This window comes from Schistosoma mansoni, chromosome 6 (assembly GCF_000237925.1).
Source record: "Schistosoma mansoni strain Puerto Rico chromosome 6, complete genome".
Taxonomy (NCBI): domain Eukaryota; kingdom Metazoa; phylum Platyhelminthes; class Trematoda; order Strigeidida; family Schistosomatidae; genus Schistosoma; species Schistosoma mansoni.
The window spans coordinates 741,041-765,108 of record NC_031500.1 but is presented as its reverse complement, the minus strand read 5'-3'; the positions used below and the strand labels follow the sequence as shown (position 1 = coordinate 765,108).

At 35.9% G+C, this 24,068-nt stretch overlaps 1 protein-coding gene and 2 non-coding genes across 3 annotated transcripts in view; 2 read left to right on the top strand and 1 right to left on the bottom strand.

Annotated features, from left to right (window-relative positions):
• The window catches only part of Smp_162250 (rpgr-interacting protein 1 related), a gene marked incomplete at its 5' end in the record, with an annotated part of 54,709 nt that overhangs the window by 19,760 nt on the left and 10,881 nt on the right, over window positions 1-24,068 (top strand). Inside the window, 7 exons of the mRNA XM_018797872.1 lie at window positions 1,863-2,133; window positions 5,107-5,236; window positions 14,844-15,085; window positions 16,851-16,947; window positions 19,204-19,378; window positions 20,940-21,233; window positions 22,941-23,301. Coding sequence (XP_018652871.1) covers window positions 1,863-2,133; window positions 5,107-5,236; window positions 14,844-15,085; window positions 16,851-16,947; window positions 19,204-19,378; window positions 20,940-21,233; window positions 22,941-23,301 — 1,570 coding nt within the window. The remainder of the gene's footprint in view (window positions 1-1,862; window positions 2,134-5,106; window positions 5,237-14,843; window positions 15,086-16,850; window positions 16,948-19,203; window positions 19,379-20,939; window positions 21,234-22,940; window positions 23,302-24,068) is intronic.
• Smp_tRNA_01087_Lys_TTT.1.1 lies at window positions 4,647-4,713 on the bottom strand. The gene has a single exon. It is a non-coding gene (tRNA).
• Smp_tRNA_00103_Leu_AAG.1.1 lies at window positions 16,416-16,489 on the top strand. The gene has a single exon. It is a non-coding gene (tRNA).

Below are 24,068 nucleotides of genomic sequence, written 5' to 3'. Positions count from 1 at the left end.
CTGAGACACAGGTACATCCAGCTGACGAGTTCTAAATAAGACGAAACGCACGTCCTAGATCCCACTGCTAACCACTATCCACCTTTGCTTATAAAGATCGTGATGTCAGGCAATATTGCAGTCTTATATCAACCGTCAATTATTCAATAGAATAATTTCATATCGGATAACTCAGTGATAACATCTCTGACTGTAAAGCTGGATGACACTGGATCGAATCCATCAGGGAGCATCAGTTCCCTCAATATTATAAGTACACCTTGCTCATAAGTGCCACGTAGCATGAAACCTAATTCCAGGGTTTCTTGTTGATTACCTCCAACCAACACCATCTTATTACATATCAGAAACAATCTTTCTCTAGTTTTTGTCTTACTTACTTCAGCGCTACAAATTACAGTACATCATAATGCTCTGTGTCAATGGGTATGTGTAATATGTGAGAATTGTGATCAGAGAACAAAGATTAATCTCGAACAAAATTAGAAATCAGGAAAATTAATTTCACAAGGGAGTTTTGTTGAGATTTTAGTAATTTTATATAGTTAAGATCATGAATCAATTGAATCTAGACCACCAGGGAAAACCTGGAAGCACTGGATGGTGCACTGCTGAAGAGTCCCACAATAAGACAAAACGGCTGTCCAGGGCTTCCAGGTTTTCCATGGTGGTCTAGCTTCAATTGACTTATGATCTTAACTATAGAAAATTAATTACAACCTAAGATAATTTTCTCAGAAAGAGGGGTTTGTGGAGATTTTAGTAATTTTTCATAGTTAATACCATAAGTCGATTTAAACTAGATCACCATAGTAAACCTGGAAGTATTAGACGACCGTTTCGTCCTAATATAGTACTCCTCATCAGTACACATTTACGATTCCGATTCAACTTTTACTTTCCTTCCAATCACTAATGTCATGAATATCTGATCTTTAGTAATGATCGAATTTTACTGATCAAGTTACAATATGACCATTAGTCTAATGAACTAGACATCATTGCAAACTATAATCCGAATGTAAACTATTAATAGTCTTCGTATACAACCAACTGAATTCCTTATGGATTATCTAAGCATTTCTTTTTAAACTTTTCTTTTATACATAGATTCTGAGACCGATGTAAATTTTAGCGTGTTCATTGTTGTCAAAGAAACTTTGTATGAAATTCATATGTCTATGTTGTCCTCCACTATGTTCAATTATTCAACTAACTAACTAATCAACTAAGTCACAAATGCACTTCACAGGTTTATTTCGTGTCTTTTTCTTTCTCTCGGTGTTTGTGTGTATTTTTGATTTATAATTGTTCGTTGGGTCACGTTTTACGTATGCCTGAACACCGATTACCACGACGCGCAATGTCGACTAGTGGTGGGGATGGTTGGGAGAGAGTAAGTGGAGGCTAAACCGAAACATGGCATAAGTGTTTGAAGTCACTAACTTCTAGTCTGAGCCATGTTGGTAGATGCAGACTACTTGGTTGGGGTCGGCTTATCTATCGTAATCAATGGTTGGAGACTCTAGGTGACATGGCTCACAATCGATCACAATTGCGTAGATGTATACACTCTTTATCCTCCCTTAAACCTTGAGATTAAAATCGCTTCATATCTGTCTTCCTTCCTATACTATATCCTTATATACAACCTATCTTTTATATACTACCACCATTAAATTAACTATTTCTATGAATCCGGTGTTGATCTTGTTGTGCTAATGAGGTATGGCAATTTGGACCGATGCATAAATGTGCCTAGTCCTACATTGTAGCCGACTGACTGACTGACATATAATAGTTGTCAAGTAATATGTTAAGATACTGAACAATTTCTTTGACTTATATATATTCTATTGTAGTGCATTCTCTATTAAACCTGAACAAAATTGGACATTGAAAGAACAAAAATTACGTGGACAAATTGATCATTTAGAAATGATGGTACATAATTTACAACAACAATTAAAACAAACTGAACAACAAGAAAAACATTCAGCTGTTGAAGAGAAAATTATACCAAATAGACAACAATCTAATCAATTAGAAAGTATACCAAATAAACAAGTTGATAAGGTCAATTCAAATGACCAAGCGACAGTAACAAATACAACAACTCAAATGTTTGCACAAGTAAATGATTGATTTTAATTAATCTAAATCTTTGAATAGTTGAATTCATGATTCGATCTAAGTTAGATCACCATGACGATCCTCAAAGTATTGGATGACTCCTCTGTTTCATTATGGAACTCCATAACAGTGAGCATTCATTATCCCACTTGCGGGATTCGAACCCAGGACCTTCAGTTTCACGCGCAAATGCTTAACCTCTAGATCATTGAGCCGGTGTTGATTTACATTTTATTTTATTTAAACACATAAATATTGGTACAAGGAAGCACCAGATATATATGCGCCGCACAAATCGAATGAGATTTGTGCGAGGGCTGTGATACTGCCCAGGTGCTCAAACTGAAGCAGGTGGTTTTATTAGGGCGGCCACAACCGAAGCCTTTGACCTAAAGATCTGATCCACAAGGCAGTGGAGCATCGTGAGGAGATACAGTCCCATGGTAGCCGGTGATCAATGATTGATCCATACGCCATTTGTTCCTTCAGAACCGTGGAGCCGATGTGCACCATTGGTTTGAAGTCCGAGTTTTCCAACTCACGTGGGTGAACTTTCCGTGTACACCAACCTGGTTAAAGTGCCGGACATTCGCTTTTCGTCCTCTCAATTTCGTAAAAAATCAGTAATGCGACGAGAAGGCAGTGAGTAGGACTTTCCTGGTAGAGGCTTGATGTGAACCGCAAAACAAGAAGCCTTAACAAATTACGGAAGCTATTTTTGGGGACGTTAATTCATTTAATTCAAAGCTTGTAAAACTGTAACATTTACTTTTGCCCCTAGCCTATTCTACAGATCATGAGCTTTCGTTTGATGTATAATTCACTGCCATAGCATTTTCTGTTCTAAAGCTATTGTCATTTAGACGTAATCTTTTGTACCCTATTTTCTACTCTAATCCCCCAGTTTTGGACATAATTGTATTTTCCTAATTATTGTACGTTGTGGTCAGCTTATTCATCTATTTATTCATGTAACTTTTCACCCTAATCTGAATTGGGAATTGGAGTGCTAGATCGGGGTTGGAATAAAGTGATTAGTGTTCCAGCTGTCTTTGTCTTCTCTCTCTCTCGCGTGCTTGCCAGCCAATCAGGGATAGAATAGTTTTCGTCTCTCTACCCCCACTTCGAACTCACGCATACTAGCCTCAAGGTTAAGCCAGTCAGCCTATCGGGTCAAGGTCTTAATCTACATTAGACAAGTCATACTCGGCACTAAAGTGGATAGAAAGATTCAAGGACGTAACAAGGCTATATACGCGTGACCATGTGAGAGCATTTTGAGAGGGAGAGCGGACTCTTCTCACTCTCGGCCGCACCAGGGCATTTGGGGGCAGCGAGTGTTAATGTGTAACTTCAATGGATTCATGATTTTGAGCACGGATTAGACTTTACTGGCCACGAATTCTTACTAGAACTCCAGGAAATCCATCATGAAGCTAGTTACTAATGAGCATATAATTATTATCAGAATGAGGATTTGTGGAGAATTTAGTAGTTTCAATTATTGAATTCATGAGTCCTGAGGAGTTCCATACTAGGACGAAACCATCGTTTAGTGCTTCCAGGTTTTCAATGCTAGTCTACCTTAGACTGTCTTATGAATTTAACTATTAAAACTGTTCTAAATTTCTACAAATCCCTATTCGGATAAATTACCTCCGTTTGAATAAATATGATTGGTTCCTTTTTTTCATCGGTTCTTAATGGTAATATTTGGAAGCGTTTACTGGTGAAGAGTCCGGAATGTACTTTACAAATTTGCGATCCTTTAGTTAAATACATTTGTCATTCGTGGAGCGCACTGCTGAGGCGTCCCACAATAGGACGAAACGGCCGTCCAGTGCTTCCAGGTTTTCCATAGTGATCTAGCTTCAACTAACTCATGATTTCAACTATGAAAATGCATTTATACTTATTTTCGTATTTCGGTTTGCATTTGAATTTATTACTTCAAATGATAGAAAATCATCTAAATCCTTAATACGTTAAACCAGTCATCTCCTATTGTCAGGTGTTAGTTGATACTAGATGATAAAACTAACCCATTTTAAGTTAAAAACAGTGAAAACAATCTAAAGAGGCCGAGAAAACTTCCATAAATAATTGATCACAGACGGTCACCAGTCGATGAACCTACAGATTTCTCCTCCTAATTTACTTGAGTTTTATTCTGATAAGAAGTACTTTCAATGTCCACAGATTGAATAAAAAGATATCTGCCTTGTTCATCCTTAAATATTTTTATTCACTGTTTTCACTAGTTAAGTCAGCTTGAAAGATTTCTTACTTGCTATAATATCTAAAAGCATTAGGTTGAATCCCCTATGATGTTGTGAGTGCGTAATGTTGATGAGTCTTACTAATTAGCATGAATCACTTATTCATGATCGTTCAGAATTTTTAAAAGCCATTTAAATACAAAGACGGATGGTGGTTAGCAGTGGAATCCAAGACGCGCATTTCGTCCCACTTGGGACTCGTCAGCTGGATGTACTTGCATCTCAGAGTTGATGTTCACTCTGGGACTCGAACCCAGTACCTTTCGCTTAAAATGCCATCGCGTTATCCACTCATCTATTGAGTCCTTATAGCCACGTGTTTGTGCAAGGGGGTGAAATTTTAAATTCACTTAGTATCGTTTCCTTGTTAATTAGGACTATCAAATCTCAAATAGGACGGAATGCGCGTCCTGTATTTCACTACTAGCCACTGTCCACTATCCTACAATGCTCGCGAATTAAGGCTATATCGAGGCAATACACCCAGTATACACATATGCCAATAAGTGACTGGTCAATTGCAGTCCACAGTATCAATCGGAAGATACAAGTAAGCAATACCAAGTGAAGTTATTTAAATGATTTCAGATTGCAGCAGAAATTAGTTATGAATCATTCTTCGTACATTATTGTTTATTTATTCACGACCTGTAACCATGTATATTTTGCTTCTTCTCAACTAATTTTCTTGTAGATTACTGGATTCACTGTTGAAGAATTAGAAGATGCTATTATGATGTTACGAGAACGTAAATCAAAATCTCAATCAGTCGATGAACATCTACTGCCCAATTCTGATAAATATTTATTGGGTCAAAACAAAGGTAAATTTAATGGTAGTAGTAGTTGTTGTAGTATATGGATACCGGTTAACTATTAAAAAAAGATAAGAAACTGTCAAGACTATCCTTTCAGTTACTACTTAAGAGAGTCGTTCAACTGATAATTACAGATCATTTAAATAACTGTTATAAATTTTCTGGTTAGAGTTCTATTTAGCAAGGTTGTTTTCTACGGGATGGGGTTGCGGACTTCATGCTCAACTCTCCTCCTTCACCTTGGCTTGGGATCATCAGTAGCCCTAGAAGAGCTACAGAAGGTGAATCCTGCTGAGCGGCCTATGCTCCTCCATGAGGGGTAACAGGTGTAAGTAAGTAAGCCGAAATTTTCTGTCATCATATGAGTTCACATCGAAAAAGATTGATGTTTTGTCATCTTCTTTTGTTGGATTATCTGACTTTCTTTGTTTCCGAAGCTATTTTAAAACTGAAGGTCTTAAGTACAACGTATAAAGAAGAGAATCAATCTGTAATTTTGTACATCGATTTCAGCTTATTTAGTTGATTTATATAGTTGAGATCATGAGTCGATTGAAGCTAGAACACCATGGAAAACCTGGAAGCACTGGACGGCTGTTTCGTCCTATTTTGGGACTCCTCAGCAGTGCGCATCCACGATTCCGCCTCTCGAGATTCGAACTCAGGACCTACCAGTCTCTCGCCAGAGCACTTAACCTCTAGACCACTGAGCCGGCATCCGACGGTGTTAATGTCTAACCTCAAACAATCCACGACATTGCGCGACCAACTTCCAGTGTACTGATGTAGATACCTGTCCCTACCTGTCCATGGTGGTCTAGCTTCAATTGACTCATGCTCTCAAGCATATGAAATATAGATGTTTTCAAGAAATGCTCACTGATCGAAGTAACTTTTTCCCAGAGTAGTTTTATAGATGATTGTTAACACAGTGAATTCTTACTTTTTGAACTATTATCTCCTTCATAATTCAAGCTTTGTTGATCGAACCCAAAGCTTCCTTAGTTAATGACAAACAGTTAGTCGATCAGTTGATCATAAAGTGGAATCTGGTGCATATTTACATCGAGGTGAATAACTAACCACTAGAATCATTGATATTGTGTCTAATTAAACAGTTGGAACATTAGGTGACAACCATCTAATGCCAATAGTACCAACTATTTCACTGAGAATAATGTCTGAAGAATAGTACCTGACATATCTCTAACTCCATCACTCACAATATTACACTAGTAATCCTAGTATATGTCGATGTGAGTAAAGTATCTGATAAGTCTTGCTGATTGAACGCTATATTCGGATCCTAAGCTAGTCTCGTAACCCCCAAGCTAAATCTACACAGAGACTTGAACATGAGAGAAAAAGCGCAAAATATACGAGAAGCACTTTACTCCAAAGGTTCATTTATGTACAGAATATGTAGGGTTTTTATAGTATTTTAGAAGTCCTTAGATTTTCCTGAAAATTCTAGAATACTACCAAACATAGTAGCAGTATAGTAATCAGTCAATCAGAAACTTTACATGTGACTTTCCATTTTCGTGATATTTCTAACAAAACTTCTAATCAAACGCTGATTGGATAAAATGCTTCTTAATATTTCCTGAGCTTGTCATGTCTATTGTAAGAAATTTTCAGGATCGCCCCAACAGTATCTACCGAGAGCGACCTGAAAGTTTTAGGTTCTATTTCTGGTAGATTCGTAGGTGAGCATTAACAATAAGATCATACTAGGATAAAACAATTTTTCAGGACTTCCAAGATTATACTGTAGTGGACGAGAACAGTAGTGGAGACAACCGAAATACACATGAACACAATACAGAACCATAAACTAAATGAATTCATTTACAAAATGTCAACCAATCGTCTTAGACTTGACTGTTCTTTCTTTTCCACATCAATCATTCCCTGCTCACATTCTTTTTTCTTCGATCTGCCTAACCTTCTGCCTCCAGACATTTCACTTTCGATTGGTGATACATACTACTTATATCTGTTGAAATCAGTAGCACATATCATATATGTTCCGACCACCACATCCATTCAACATTGATTCAATAATCTCAATTTTCATCCATCTAAAAACAAACAATCCTATTTATTACACTATCAGATATATAAGTAATCTTTATTGAATAGTTGTACTTCATTGAGGTCACGCCTAATATTCATCCCCTTGAAATAGTTCATGGGTGGATCATGTATCTATTGAATACTTGTAAACAATGTAATTTGATCTTCTTCTTTTATTCATAAAATGAAATTGGAGCTTAATCTATTTGCATACATATTTCTGAGCATATTAGATGTTAGTCATTCGAGTTATGGTAGCTTTTAGCTTGATGATAGTTAGAACATTCCTTTCTACAACTACGAAAAAAGTCACTGATTTAAAAAAAATATCGTTAAAATTTTTTTTCTGGTTGCTACTGATATAGACAGATATAAGTAGTATGTATATCACGAATCGAAAGTGGAATGCCTGTGTAGCTGTAAATAATTCCCCAAAATCAATAGCTTCTTAAGTGTTCGGCAGTGGATGCTGACCACATTAGTTTTAGTGGACTTGTTTAGCTGAAGGCTTTCGGTCATGCATCCACATCAGATTACGTTACAGCACAATGTGGGAAACATCTCCTACGATCGCTAGCCAGATTAGATCAATCGCTCCTCGATATATTGATAACGCATCAAATATATCTTTCCAACCTCTAACTTCTGATTTTAACTGAGTGGGTAACGATTCGATTATAGAAGGTGTTACTAGTTAAAGTGTTGTCAAACTGCAATACTGGTGGCATCTTCACCTGACAACAGAAAGTTAAGAATATTGAAGAAAAGAGAATGAGAACAAGGAATGATTGATGTGGAAACTAAGGAACAATTAAGTCTGAGACCATTGATGGATATTTTGCAAATGAAGTATTTACTGTATGGTTGTCAGATTTTAATAAGTGATTCTGTAATGTTGTGTTCAAATACATTCGATTGTCCTCATTTGTGTTCTCGTTCACTACATTATCAATAGCTCTCAAATACATTGTACAGCTTAAAAGCCATAACGCGAAGTTTGTAATTACTTACTTACTTACATACTTACGCCTGTTACCCACAATCAAGCATAGGTCGCCGACCACTATCCTCCAACCCACTCTGTCCTCAGCATTCCTTTCTACTTCTGTCCAACTTTTGTTCATTCTTCTCATGTCTGTCTCCATTTCTCGGCATAGTGTGTTCTTTGGTCCTCCTCTCCTCCGTAAGCCTTCAGGATTCCATGTGAGGGCTTGCCTTGTGACACAGTTGGATGATTTCCTCAATGTGTGTCCTATACACTTCCAGCGCTTCTTCCTGATTTCTTCCTCCATTGGAATCTAGTTTGGTCTGTGTCACAGTAGGTTGTTCCTCATAGTGTCTGGTCAACGGATTCAAAGTATTTTGCATAGACAACTGTTAATAAACACTTGTATCTTCTTGATGATGGCTTTCGCAGTTCTATTCTTAAGTTACTTGCTTACTTACTTACTTACGATTGTTACCCACAATCGAGCATAGGTCACCAACCAGCATTCTCCAACCCCACTCTGTCCTAAGCTTTCCTTTCTAGTTCAAATCAATGTTACATACTACTTATATCTATTAATATCAGTAGTTTACACCATAATACATCAATTTTTTTCTTCTCCTATTTGTTTTTTAGATCCATTAAAACCATTAAATGAATCTGAATTATTACATATAGATACAATTAATGAATTAGAAAAAACAAGAAAATTATTGCATAATCAATATAAAATTAATAAAAATTATCAAATTGAAATTAAACAATTAACAGATCATTTAACAGAATATAAATTAGAAACAGAACAACATTTAATTGAATATAAAAATTTATTAAATCAACGTAATGAACAAATAAAACAATTAAAAAATCAATTACATAATTTATTATATAATTCAATTAATAAATATAAAGTATGTTTTATTATTATTATTATTATTATTATTATGCTAGGGGGTTTCTGTTTCCCTTGGTATTGTTTACTTCTATCATCCCATTGATGTTAAGGACTATAATTGATCAGTCTCTTATTGACATATGTGCATCCTGTGCGTATTACCTCGATATTACCTGAATTCAAAAACTTTTATAAGCAAAGATGTATAGTGGGTAGGAGTGGAATCCAGCTTGACGCGCGTTTCGTCCTATTTTTGGACTCATCACTAGCTGGATGTATCTGCATCTCAGAGTTGATGTTTTATTCTGACACTCGAACTCAGTACCTTTCGCTTCAAACATCATCACGTTATCCACTTAGTTACTGAGTCCTGATAGTTACTTGCTTGTGTAATGGGATGAAGTTTAAATTCATTTAGTATTGTTTGTATGAATCTTCCCATTGAGGTTAAGGACTGCAACTGATCAGTCTAGGGTTTCTGATTATAATGATCCAGTTTCCTTGTTTACATGTGAACGATAGGTTAAGTTATCTTAGACGAATATCTATACAAGATTACCCCCCCTCACCCAGTGTCGTCTATTCTACAGGACTTCAATATACAATTCAGATCACGAACACGTGATTAGCCTGACTAGAACGTGAATATGGACCAATCAATTAATCAATATTAGTCAATAATAAGGATAGGGGAGTATATATATATAACTCATTTGACACCTGTCAGATAGACTTATCTACATGTCTGACTAAGCGCAAAATAAACAACCAATCACTATCATTCTCCGCCCACACATCAATCATGAATTTCAAATGAATATGATCAGTAAATTAGTTTAATTCTTTTGTTTTTAACGATAAGTCAACTTTACACTGATGGTACTGGTAGTAGTAGTATCATTGATGTATGTGCAAGATCTGATAAAGATGTAAAAGTGAGGATTGTTGAAGTAAGGAAAATATTCTTATAATTGAAGAATATATGAAACTTAAAACAACTATCTGTCAACGAATATCAAAATCAGAATCTTCAATGTGAACATCATGACAGTTTTACTGTATGGAGCTGAAACTTCGAGAACTACCATAACAATCATCAAAACACATGCAGGTATGTATAAACAATTGTCTACATAAGATACTGAATGTCCGTTGACCGAATACTATCAGTAACAGTCGTCTATTTTGGGAGAGAACAAACCAATTTCCAACTGAAAAGGAAATCAGAAGATGTTGTGGATAGGGAATACATTGAGAAAATGATCAAACTGCATCACAAGATAAGTGCAGACTTGGAATCTTGAATGGAAACGAAGAAGAGGAAGATCGAAGAACACAGTGTCGAGGATCGGAAGTAGACATGAAAAGAATGAATAGCAACTGGAAACAAGTGTAAAGGATTGGGTAGGACAGTGTTGGATGGAGAGTGGTGGTGATCGGTCTATGCTTCTCGATGAGGTATAACGGGGGTAAGTAAGTAAGTACGTGCACTCTTGAGGAGCCCCATTCTAGGAAGAAACGACTATTCATCGCTTCCAGGTCTCCATTAGTGATCTGACTTAGATCGGTTTTAAGTTTAAGGACTCTTGATAGCTAGTAATAACTGGAAGTTCGCTTTGCTCTACTTCATACATCTTTAGCGGTATCCACTTGTGGGCTAAAATCTAAGGCTATTATTTTCGAAGCCAAGACGAGACCTCAGCAATTACTTATTTAAACAGAATAACACAATGTACAGTTCAGTGACTGTTAAAAATGAGTTTTGAGTGTTGTGTTGAAAAAAATTGATATAGTCCATTATTTTTAATCAAAGATGGATGGTGGCTAGCAGTCGAATTCAGGAGGCGCGTTCCATCCTACTTCGGACTCGTCAGCTGGATGTACCTGCATCTCAGTGTTGATATTCACTCTGGGACTCGAACCCAGTACCGTTGGCACTATCCACTTGCAATATTCTTTCATCTACTGAGTCGTGATGGGCACCCACTTGTACAATGGGGTGAATTTTAAGTTCCTTTGGTATTGTTTTTTGCTTGTATCTTCCCATTGAAGTGAACATCAACTCTGAGATGCAAGTATTTCCAGCTGATGAGTTCCAAATAGGACAAAGCGCGTGTCCTGCATTCCACTGTCAGCTACTATCCATCTTTTTTTAAAAAGCTTGTGACTTTAGGCAATATCGAGGTAATCCGCATAGGATGTACATATGTCAACAAGAGACTGATCAATTGCAGTCCCACATAACAATGGGAAGATTCAAACACACAACACCAGGTGAATTTAGCTTATTATTTGTTTAAAAAAATCGATATACTCATCACTCAGTAATTCATTTGTTATATACAAGTAAGTTAAATGTGTGGGGGGGTATTCTAAACATAACTATATGTAAATTTTATTTATATTACATTTTCAACATTCAATTTTGAATCTAACAGGGTGATCAACTTCCAAATGACAAGCTGACAACAGAAGATGCTTTAAAGCCAGGAGAAAGCTTAATCGAGGTATGTAAAAGTGGATGTATGTTATGATATATTTTCAAATATATTTTAGACCAGAATTCTCCATGATAAGAACGAATGAACCGAAGACATTTCTTCGTTCTTTTCGTTTTTTTCGACAAATGCCAAAATGGTGTTATATCTCGAACTTAGATTCTTAGTATGTCACGTAATACTTGAGCACTCGAACGCTAGAACCCTCCCAAGTCGCAAAATGAGAAGACAGAAGACTAGTAGGTAGGAATGTTATTCCCTAAAACAGTGTCAAATATAGTACAAATATCTCATGTATTTATAGGTTTTGGCTGAAAGTAAATCATCATTTCGGACAGCCGATAGGGGGGCCTTCTTATTCATCCAATGGGGGAGTTACACGTCGACATTCTAGAATGTTCCTCTAGCGGTGATTGGATGGAATGTCTTTGGCTTTTTTTGGGCTTCTTTAGGCTTCCTTGAGTTTGTTAACGAGCCATCCTTACAAATGGGAACGAACATTATACTGACATTACCCATGATTCCAATGAAAAAGTGTTATGTTGTGTGGTCGTTCCTATTAGATAATGAAACAGACGATTCTAGTGCTTGTGCCCAAATTGGTATGTATGTAAGATAATTAAGAGATCCATGAAAGTCAACTAAGTATCCCTTTCGTACGATAAATGGTTGAAACAAGTCACTGGTCTTTAAATAAGTTTTAAATCTTTGATAAAGAAATTGTTTGAAAGATATTCTTAGATTAGTAGATGATCCAGTCACTGGGAATGATCAACTTTCTCCATATATTCAAAAACAAGTTGTTCTCACTTAAAACCTAGTTAGGATATTTCGTAATTCATTTGAAATATAACAGTCAATGGGAAAGCCCACCGTTCTTCAACTCCTATTTACGTTACTATAGTAGGTTTCACAAGGATTTTTTGTATTTCATAGTTTACATCACTAACTGATCTTAGTTAAACAAATACTAAAAATAAAGGAATCACTGTGAAGCTGTTTCGTCCTCATGTGGAACTCCATATCATTGTATACGCATAACCCCATAACAGGGAATCGAACCCCGAGTCTCCAGGTCTCACTGAAACTATATAACCTTCAGATCACTGAACTGCGATCCAGTATTTCAATCCATGATATTGTGTAACTACATTCCAATCCCATCGATAAGTGGTTGCCTGAATCCTGATATAGTTGGATTCCACTAATCAAGACTTATTGGAATTCTAGTGATGAACTCTGGAATTTAGTCACGGTGATTCAATTAATAAATCGTAGGTAAAAACCAAGTTTTAACTGTTTCAATTTGGACAATTTGGCTTTAGCATCAGCCAGCTGAGTCCAAAACAGCCTCTGCTGTATGAATCATTATATTTCAAACACCGAGTTTATATACCAATCAAACGGACCACATCGTACCATAAAATAGAAAATAACATTTGTACAAGATTCAGCTAAATGTGGCTGCGAATAAGGGAAATAGTAAATGGTAGACAGGGCATAATTCCAGAACGGTAAATCATATGACAATAGTTCATAAGTCAAAATTAAGCTTATAATAAGGGGGACATGAATATGAATAGTTTAGTTATTTAACAATTACACAATAAAAATACATGCATATTATTGGTTCATAAATGGATCCCACAGTTACTATTCACTATTGTTATCGGGATACAATATTGTTCAAATGCAACTAACAACAATTAGAATAATGATCAAATCATCAATATCAATTTAGCACAAGTGAATATCTTAAATTACCTTAAACCATTACATCATTACTCAAAATATGTAACCCGTAGTGTGACAAAGAAACAAGAATTAGATCAAATAATAAGTGTACAGGCATAGAAACAAGTACACATGTGCAAGTAAAGAATTACAAGTACATGACAATAAAAGGTATCATGCTAAGGATTATGACTCTCTATGAAATGAATAGAGTCATTAGAAAGATAGAACTAACTCAAAAGTCATATGTCTGAGTTACTATAGTCTGCTTGAAGGCTCAATTCTCTCTACGTAGATTGTATATAACAAGTAAATTAACCATAAACTTTGTCTAAACTCTTAAATATCAGAAGGGGTTTTGTGGAGATTTAGTATTTTTCATAGTAGAAAGCATGAGTCAATTGAAGCTAGACCACCATGGAAAACCTGGAAACACTGGACGGCCGTTTCGTCCTATTATGGGACTCCTCAGCAGTGCGCATCCACGAACCCGCTCTCGCGAAATAGGTCCTGGGTTCGAGTCTCGCTCGCGAGACTCTTATTGGGATCCAAAAAGATTTTCAAGAATCCCTTCAGTGTTTTTAAGTACTATTAGGATTAGGGGATTAAGATTGCAATTTTCATCAAGAAGTAATATCAATTGTAAAGTAAACATAAACTATAGCCACATGAATACATCAGCTTCGCTCAAAAATCAAAGAAGCCCTATCTGATTAACTCGATCAGTCAAAGTTTTGTTTCAGGATAGAGTGTTTAGAGTGAGGATTTAGGGATAATGTCAATTTACCGGTTATATACAATCTACAAAGACAGAATTGAGTATTCCATATATTAAGTATTATCATTTTGAATCTGTGGTGACAAGAAATAACTATTTACTGTCGTTTCAAACGTTTTAAGTAGTATATGAAAGTATTTCTACTGTTCGTTTTATGTGATATTTGAACTTATAATTTACAATTGGTTGATCACTTGGTGATGATCAATGTCATGTATGTCAGGTCCTTATTAGTGCAGATCGAATCCTATCTACGAAGTTGCAATGTGGCCACCAGTCTAGTTGACTTGACGTTTCGTGCACTATGTTGAGATAAGATGGTGACTGGAGATAGTCTGCACTAAGAAAGATCTAAAATACATGACATTAATTACCACACAATGATAAATTAAGTGTAAATACATCTGAATCCTTTAGGAGGTCAGTCTCTGTCTGAATAGCTCAGTGGTAACATCTCTGACTATGAAACTGGGTGACATGGCATCGAACCCGTAAGGGAGCATCCCTTCCCTCAAAATTACAGATACACCTTTCTGATGAATGTCAAGTAACATGAATTTCAACTTTGTTGATTGTCCACCCACCTTTTTTTTCTCATTGACATCTTTAATACTTTTTTTTTCAAAAAAAGTTCCATGTAGGTCAATTACATTTGTTACCATCGTTACTATATAAATATCAAACAAATTCTTCCCCTACAACGAATAATAATCAAAATAATCATATTACTGAAGAATCAATCAATCTATTTCTAACATGGGATTTTTATGATTATGAAACACAAGCAACACCAATTTTACTTATACAAAATTCAATAGATTTAAATATGACAATACAATATCCTATAGAAATTAATGATACATTAATGAATTATTTAATCAAGGTAAAATTGTATTTATAATTGGTTATTATTATTATTGATTGTTCCTTTTTTGGGGGGGGGAGAGGGTAAAGGCAAACAGGGAAACAAAGATTTGTCAGAAGGGGGGTTTTGTGGAGATTTTAGTAATTTTACGTAGTTGAAATCATGAGCCAATTGAAGCTAGACCACTATGGAAAACCTGGAAGCACTGGATGGCCGTTTCGTGCTACTGTGGGACTCCTCAGCAGTGCGCGAAACTGTCAGGTCCTGGGTTCGAATCCCGAGGGGCGGGATCGTGAGTGTGTACTGCTGAGGAGTCCCACAACAGGACGAAACGGCTATCCAGTGCTTCCAGGTTTTCTGTGATGGTCTAGCTTCAATTGACTCATGATCTCAACTATATAAAAGAAAGGTTTACTTTTTTTCGGGGGGGGGGTTAATCATTGAATTTTCAATAGATAGTACACTTTTCATAAACATTTGTTGTATACATTTTATGCGGTGAAATGTACAAGTGGTATAAATTATAGTTTTGTGACCCTATCAATATATATAACGTAATGATATCGCTAATTAGACAATAATGACTTATCGACAAGACTAATGATGAATAAAACCCGTACGAACAATCTAGAGTCTTTATTGGTTCTTCTTCCTGCCAAACCTTGTCTGTTAAGTCCAAAACACAAATCTCAGTCTCTGCGATATGGATCGTGTATTTCAAAGATATTGGGTTTACACACAAACGAAACAGACCACATCACACCATAACATAGGAAACAAGATTTGTACGAAACGGCCGTCCAGTACTTCCAGGTTTTCCATAGTCGTCTATCTTCAATTGACTCATGATCTCAACTATTGAAATTTGTACAAGATTTAGCCAAGAGTGGCTGTGAATTGATAGACTGGGCATAACTCAAGAACGGTAATCCATAGAATGACAGTCTATGGGTCAAAGCTTAGAATAAGAGGAACATGAATGTGAATAGTTTAGCTACTTAACAACTATACAATAAAAGTATATGTATAGTACAAGTCCATAAATAGTTCCCAACAGTTACTATTCATTATCCTTGTCGGGATATAACAACCGGTAATTAGTTAAGAAATATTGTTATAATACCGAAGTTAAGTTGTAATGCTTACACATTTGGAAGCGATCTATGAGTTACAATAGGGCCTGTATATATAATACAGTATGTGTCCGATTTTTACGCATACAATTTTCAGCAGTTTATAGTCATCGAGAGTCATATTTAAGAGTTATTGTCTTCATTGTAATATGATGTTTGAGAATTGACAACTAGACCTTTTATGATACCACGTTTTGTGCTATTTGGCCCCATTAGTGACTCGTTGGTCTAGGGGTATGATACTCGCTTAAGGTGCGAGTGGTCCTAAGTTCGAATCCTGGACGAATACGGACTTTGGCATCATCCGTAAGGCATATCTGAGATTTTGAGGGTACAAGTCCTACTTGGTGAATACAAACCAATATCATACAGTTTAAGAGTCTATAAAGTTGCCAGTGACCTATTCAAGCTTTTGCTGACCCTCTGTGGGACTGACGTATATGCACTGATTGACGATGCCATTTAAAATGTAACAAATTAATAATTTTGGTTTAACGAAAATCAATAAACCTATTTAAATGTAAGGGGATATTAGATATTTGTCAGTTTTATAATCTAAGGTTTATGAATTTACCTTCTTGTGTATATACCATCAAACTATCTGACAGATGTATGCTCGTCACCTTTAACATTTCTGTTCTTTATTCTAGGAACCATGCACTATAGAAATGCATCAAGTTATCAATTCCAATTATCGTACTATTGCTGTTGGAAAACTTAATTTCACACAATTATTTACTGGAAAAGGTAAGAACCATCGATTTTAATAAATCCCTCAATTTTTGTTGTTGTTGAAGAATTAATTCATATCTATTCATAAATAGGATAACCAAATCAACTAAGGTAACATTTGAGATTTTTTTCTCCACTGGAATCTGCTTTGTTTTCTCCCACAGTAGATTATTGCTGATAGTGTCTGGCCAACAGATCCAAAGTATTTTGGGTAGACAACTGTTAATAAACACCTGTATCATCTGGATGATGGCTTTCGTAGTTCTCCACATCTCTGCCCCATACAGTAGAACTGTCTTGATATTTGTATTGAAAATTGTGATTTTGGTGTTGGTTGGCAGAGAGTTGTTTCGAATCTCAGATGTTCTTCAGTTGTAAATATGCTGCTCTTGCTTTGCCGATCCGCGTCTTCACATCTGCATCAGATCTACCGTGTTCATCGATGATGCTGCCCAGATATGTAAAGGTCTTCACAACCTCCAAAGCTTCTCCGTCAAGTGTTATTCGGTTGATGCATGCTGTATTGTGTCGGAGAATCTTGCTTTTCCCTTTGTATATATTGAGACCTACTGTTGCTGAGGCTGCTGCGACACTGGTCGTCTTCTCCTGCATTTGTTGTTGCGCGTGTGATAGAAGAACCAGATAATCTGAGTAGTTACAATCGTCCGGGTGCATTCCAGCTGTCCATTGCATCCCGTGCTTCCCTACAGATGTTGACGTCTTCATGATCCAGTCGATCACCAGGAGAAAGAGAAAGGGTGAGAGTAAGCGACCTTGCCTGACACCGGTCTTTACTTCGAACAAGTCAGTGAGATTTCTTCCATGCACGATTTGGCAGTTTAGTCCATCATAGGAATTCCGTATGATATGACTAATGTCGAAGAAGCCTCCATAGTGTTGTCCTGTCCACACTATCAAATGCTTTCTCGTAGTTAGTGAAGTTGATGTAAAGTGATGAATTCCTTTCAATTGATTGTTCCACAATGATCCGTAGAGTTGCGATTTGGTGTGTACACAATCGACCCTTACGGAAGCCAGTCTGTTGAATTCGGGCGTCTACGGCGTTCTTCATTCTGTTTGACAATACTCTGTTGAAGACTTTTCCTGGTGTTTAGAGAAGAATAATGCCCCTGTAGTTATCACACTTACTGAGATCGCCTTTCTTTGGTATTTTGATCAGAAGTACTTCTTTCCAGTCTATTGGTACTTATACTTCATCCCAAATCTTACTGAAGAGAATGTGGAGTATCTTTGTAGTTACTGCTACATCTGCTTTCAGTGCTTCTGCCGGAATGTTATTTGGTTCTTCTGTTTTGAAATCAGATCATCATTAACTGATATCTTGTAATTAATCAAACTAAGAAGTCTTCTAATTGAACGCTAGATTTGATTTCCTAAGCCCTCAAGTAATCCTCAGGCTAAATCTACACAGAAACCTTAACACGAGAAAAAAGGTACAAAATATAGAAGAAACACTTTATTCCAAAGGTTCATTCATGTACAGAAGATCTAGGGTATTTACAGCATTTTAGATGACCTTGGGCTTCCGGAAAATTCTAGAACGCTACTAAACATAGTAGCAGTACAGGTAATCATCTAATCAGAAACTCGACATAGAAATTTCTTGCAAATCTTTTATTGAATGCTGTTTGGGCAAGATGTTTTTCAGTGTTTTCAGAACAGCTTTTTGGGCTTCATAAGGACTTTCGTCTAAAGTCGATCGAATAGTTTCACAGTATTTGAGCACCGAGTTGGTATGAGACATTAAATAGGAAGAATGTATTCTTCCTATTAAGAGTTTTTGGATTTTTTTCGGAGGGGGGGGGAATTTTCTGGATCTCCTCAACGCAAACAATAAGCAGAAGTGAACTGTAGATATACACCGGAATAGTGGAGACTCTGAAATATTCACAAATGATGTAGTGGGTCCTACTGATATCAACAGATATAAGTGGTATGTATCATCAATCCAAAGTGAAATACCTGGCAACAGAGAGTTAAGAAGATCGAAGAGAAAAGAACAATTACACATAATGATTGGTATGGAAAAGAAATGACAATGAAGTTTGAGAAGATTGGTTGACATTTTGCAAATGAAGTAACTACTGTACAGTTCTTAGATGTTACTAAGAGATTCTGTAGTTTTAGTTGTCCCGCACTTATGTTCTCGTTCATTACAATGTTACATCTTAAGAAATATCTTATTTGTTAAGAACCATTGACTCTCAATAATATTTCTTTTTAATTTTCTTTCATTTTATTCCATTTTAGACGACAGTATAGAAATCCCTGATCAAGGAAGTATTGTACGTCGACAAGGTCAATTAGATTTATTTCTTATCTCTACTCCAAATAATTCCATTAACATTAAAGAAAATGAAAAGATAAAGTTTGGAACTTTAGATTATTGGATACGACTAACTGCACCGATGCTAGATTCTATTAAGTAAGCCATATTATTGAATTATATAGATCTCCTTGATTTGAATGCCGTTTTGTTTCGATTTGGGATAAATCTTATGTTATATCTAGAGCTTAGATTCTTGCTATACCACGTACTACTTGAGCACTCGTACACTCCAAATCGCAAGTGGGAACGCAGATGGATGGAAAGGAGTGTTATTCAAAACAGTGTCAAATATGGAGCAAAATACTTCAGTATTTATAGTTTTTAGTAAAAACGGAAACATCATTACAATCATTCAATCCGCATGCAGTAGTTTTCAGCATTTATCCAGTATATATATATATAACCTAAAATTAAAATAGGATGTCAAAACAGGTAACATTGACAGTCTTGAAACCAATAGAATAGCCTGGTTTGAATGAATATAGAGATTGTCAAACATAGGCGCTATTTCTTAGACGTGATTAAAGATAACCCACTTCATGATATCGTAATGTTGACGAGATTCCGAATTTATGTTAATATTGATGATAATTTGACCAAAGATCATCTACAGAATGTCGGAAACCATATGCAGCGAAGATGCTAAGTTCAGAGACGAAGTTGTTTTAGGGTTTTTTATGTTATGAGTATTACGGTCAGAAGTTTAGGGATTGGGATGCTAACATCCTAAAACTGTATATTCATTGATCTGTTCGATTTTTTTTGTGTTAGAGGATTCATTTGATTAGCTAACCTCAAGGTCTCTGTTCGTATCACCCAAGGTCATCAAAGAATGTTAGTAATACCAAATAAGTAAAGGATTGAACATACACTATTGATTGACCCAACGTCTCAATGTACTATCCAATAAGATTATTATGATCATGTGATAGTATTGCAGTGAACGAGAACACATGCGGAGACAATCGAATATACTTGAATACAAAATTACAGAATCTTCTAGTAAAATCTGAGAACCATACAGTAAATACTTCGTTTACAAAATATCAATGAATCGTCTCAGACTTGATTGTTTCTTCATTTCTACACTAATCATCCTCTGTTCTCGTTCTCTTTTATTCGAACTTCTTAAACTTCTGCCAATATGTATTTCATTTTCAATTGATGATACATACTACTTATATCTGTCGATATCAGTAGTACACACTCCAGTATGATTCAACATCTTAAAATGTTTATTTACAATTCAGATAATAAATGTCAAAAAACAATAATCAAATACAAATTCACTTGGTATTGTTTGGCTGAATCTTCCCATTGAAATTGATCATGTCACATATAACCAATAAGAGACGGATCAATTACAGTCCTAAACATCAATGGGATGATTCAACCAAACAATATCAAGTGAATTTAAATTTCACCCTACTGCACAAACAAATGGCTATCAGAACTCAACAACTAAGTGGATAACGTGATGATATTTGAAGCGAAAGGTACTGAGTTCGAGTCTCAGAATAAAACATCAACTCTGAGATGCAGATACATCCAGTTAGTGACAAGTCCTAAATAGGACGAAACGCTTGTCGAACTGAATTCCACTGCTAACCACTATCTATTTTTGCTTATTAATCCTTTTCTTTCTTGTACATTCTAGACTTTATAAAGAAAGATTTCAACAATTACCTGGATCTATATCATTCACTAACAAGTCATCTATTCATCATGAAGAATTACATTCAACAGATCTATCCAAGAATATTCTTACTATTGAAATAATGAAAATTACTAATTTAATTCAACAGCGTTTAAATTATTTACCATCAATTTATTTTGTATATCAATTTTATAATGAATTAGAATATGCTTCTATGATAATAAAACAGAATAATACACCAATATTTAATGATTTACATACTATTCAATTAGAGATGAATGATGAACTTGATAAGTAAGTTTGTTTCTTTATTATATATAGTTGAGATCATGAGTCAATTGAAGCTAAACCATCATGGAAAACTTGGGAGTACTGAACGGCTGTTTTATCCTATTGTGGGAATCCTCAGTAGTGCGCATCCATGATCCTCCCTTCGAGAGATTCGAACCCAGGACCTATCAGCCTCGTGTGCGAGCGCTTAACCTATAGACTACAGAACTGGCCGGCATCCAACGGTGTTATTGTCTAACTTCAACCGATTATACACTTTGTACAATATAAGCTAACTGTACTATATCATTGTTCAAAATTTAATAAGTAAAGTGGATTTCTGAGATATGATACATTTGTGAAATATCTATTGCTTAATTATTTACTTACTCCTGTTACCCCCAATAGAACATAGGCCAACGACCAGCATTCTACAACCCACTCTGTCCTGGACCTTCTTTTCTACTTCTAACCAACTTTTGTTCATTCTTCTCGTGTATGTCTACATTTCTCGGCGTAATGTGTTCTATCTACTTACAACTCTTCTTCCTGATTTCTTCCTCCACTGGAATCTGCTTTGTTTTCTCTCACAGTAGAATGTTGCTGATAGTGTCTGGCCAACAGATCCAAAGTATTTTGGGTAGACAACTGTTGATAAACACCTGTATCATCTGGATGATGGCTTTCGTAGTTCTCCACATCTCTGCCCCATACAGTAGAACTGTCTTGATATTTGTATTGAAAATTCTGATCTTGTTGTTGGTTGACAGACAGTTGTTTTGAGTTCCGGATGTTCTTCAGTTGTAAATATGCTGCTCTTGCTTTGCCGATCCGCGTCTTCACATCTGCATCAGATCCACCGTGTTCATCAATGATGCTTCCCAGATATAGGATACCGATTGCACTCAACATCAATTCACAGTTTTACTATCTAAGATATAAGTAGTATATTATAAAAAAGATAAAATATTATTAGATCTATGAAATTTATTATTACTTATATTTTGATCTTATCGAGATTGATACTGGGGACATTTTGTCATATTCTCATTATAGTAACATATAAATTAAGACTGATCATATGTTTTTCTGTATTCATTATGAAATAGACTATAAATAGTTACGAATTGATTAACAGGATGTTGTGAATTAATCTTTTTCAAACTCTTTGGCACTAAGTTTTCTAACTATTGATACTTATCAGTGGAGAGATATTTAGAAATTACGGAAGGTAATACATGGCTAAATTGATTCAATGCATTTTCAAGTTTCTTGATATTTTAGTAATCTTTTAGTTAAATCCATGATTCAATTCAAGTTAGACTACCATGGAAAACTTGGAAGTCCTGGACGACTGTTTCATCCTATTATGGGGCTCCTCAGCAGTGCACACCTACGATCCCGCCCCGCGAGATCCAAACCCAGGATCTATCGGTCTCGCACGCGAACGCTTAATCTTCAGACCACTGAGCCGGCATCCGACGGTCTTAATGTTCAGCTTCAACCAATCCATGAAAATGCGTTACCATCCACCATTGTCTTCAGTGAGTTACCATCTCACATAGACCTGGTTGAACTTCACGGGTCATGGCTTCTCACTAGAACTCTAGGAAATACTTCTCAAAGCCAGTCAACTGTATAAAGTGATTTCTATGAACAAATGGCATCATATTCATATAGTTCATGATGCAAATTGATAACTCAGTAATCTCAATCTTATTTATTTTTCAGTTATTTAAAAACACAGAATTTAAACATTTACATTGTTGATAGTACAGATCCTTCACCTGAAACAAGTTGTCTTGGCTTAGCTATAATTCCACTGATTGGTTTGATCAATAAAAATCAAAAAATTGATGGTATATTTGAAATATTCCCTTTAACTACACTCAAAAAACGGCAACAATCTAATCAAATCAATAAAAATCAATCTAATTGTGGTTTATTATATTTAAAAATGTATTGGCAACGACCATATACTGTTACTACTACTACTACTACTACCAATAGTCGTAATACAGTAGTATATAATCAACCAAATATGGAAGAATCTAAAGATTTAGAAATGGAACCAGTAAAACAAGCTGCTGAGGTAATAATAACTTAAAACTTTATATGAATCATTGTTTTCAGTTTACTTTTGATATTTTGTTTATATAAGCTAATGGTTGGAAGTAGACAACAAGAAACCCTGCTTGAACTAAGTTTCCTTCTACTTGGCAGAGGTCTATAAGATGTATCTATATTCTTAGGGGAGTTTATGCTCCCTAGCGGTTTTTATTCCGTGTCACACAGCTTCATAGTCATAGAAGTTGTCAGTGAACTGTTCGAGCCACGGCAGACTTCTTGTAAAACTAAGATGTATTTGCAGCTGATTGGTCACTAAGTAGCGACAGATTTCATGATCTAGGTTTCCTGTTGACCACCTCCAGTCAACACCGTAGCTCAGGTGGGTGATTTTGATGTAGGTTTGTTCTCTGAGCTGGATGGTTTGGTCATGGAGTTTTCATCGTCCAATTCCAAAAACACCAGAGAATTTTTAGAAGCTTGGCACTCAGGTCAATCAGCAATAAACAAGCACATTGAAATCAACCTAATTTATCAACCAATCAAGAAAATTATGCAGGAACATAGGAACAAAAATCAAACCAATAGGAGATACAACCAAAACAAAGAAATAAACAATGACAGATTTAAGGTCAATGAAAACCAATCAACATCGAGGTGCACAGGACAAGCTGTGAATCACATGTGGAGAAATTCAAACACTTCACTTCTACCTGAAGCTTGTGCTGATGATGTCGTTCAGAAGGACGATGAAAGCTCCACGACCAAACCATCCAGCTCAGAGAACAAACC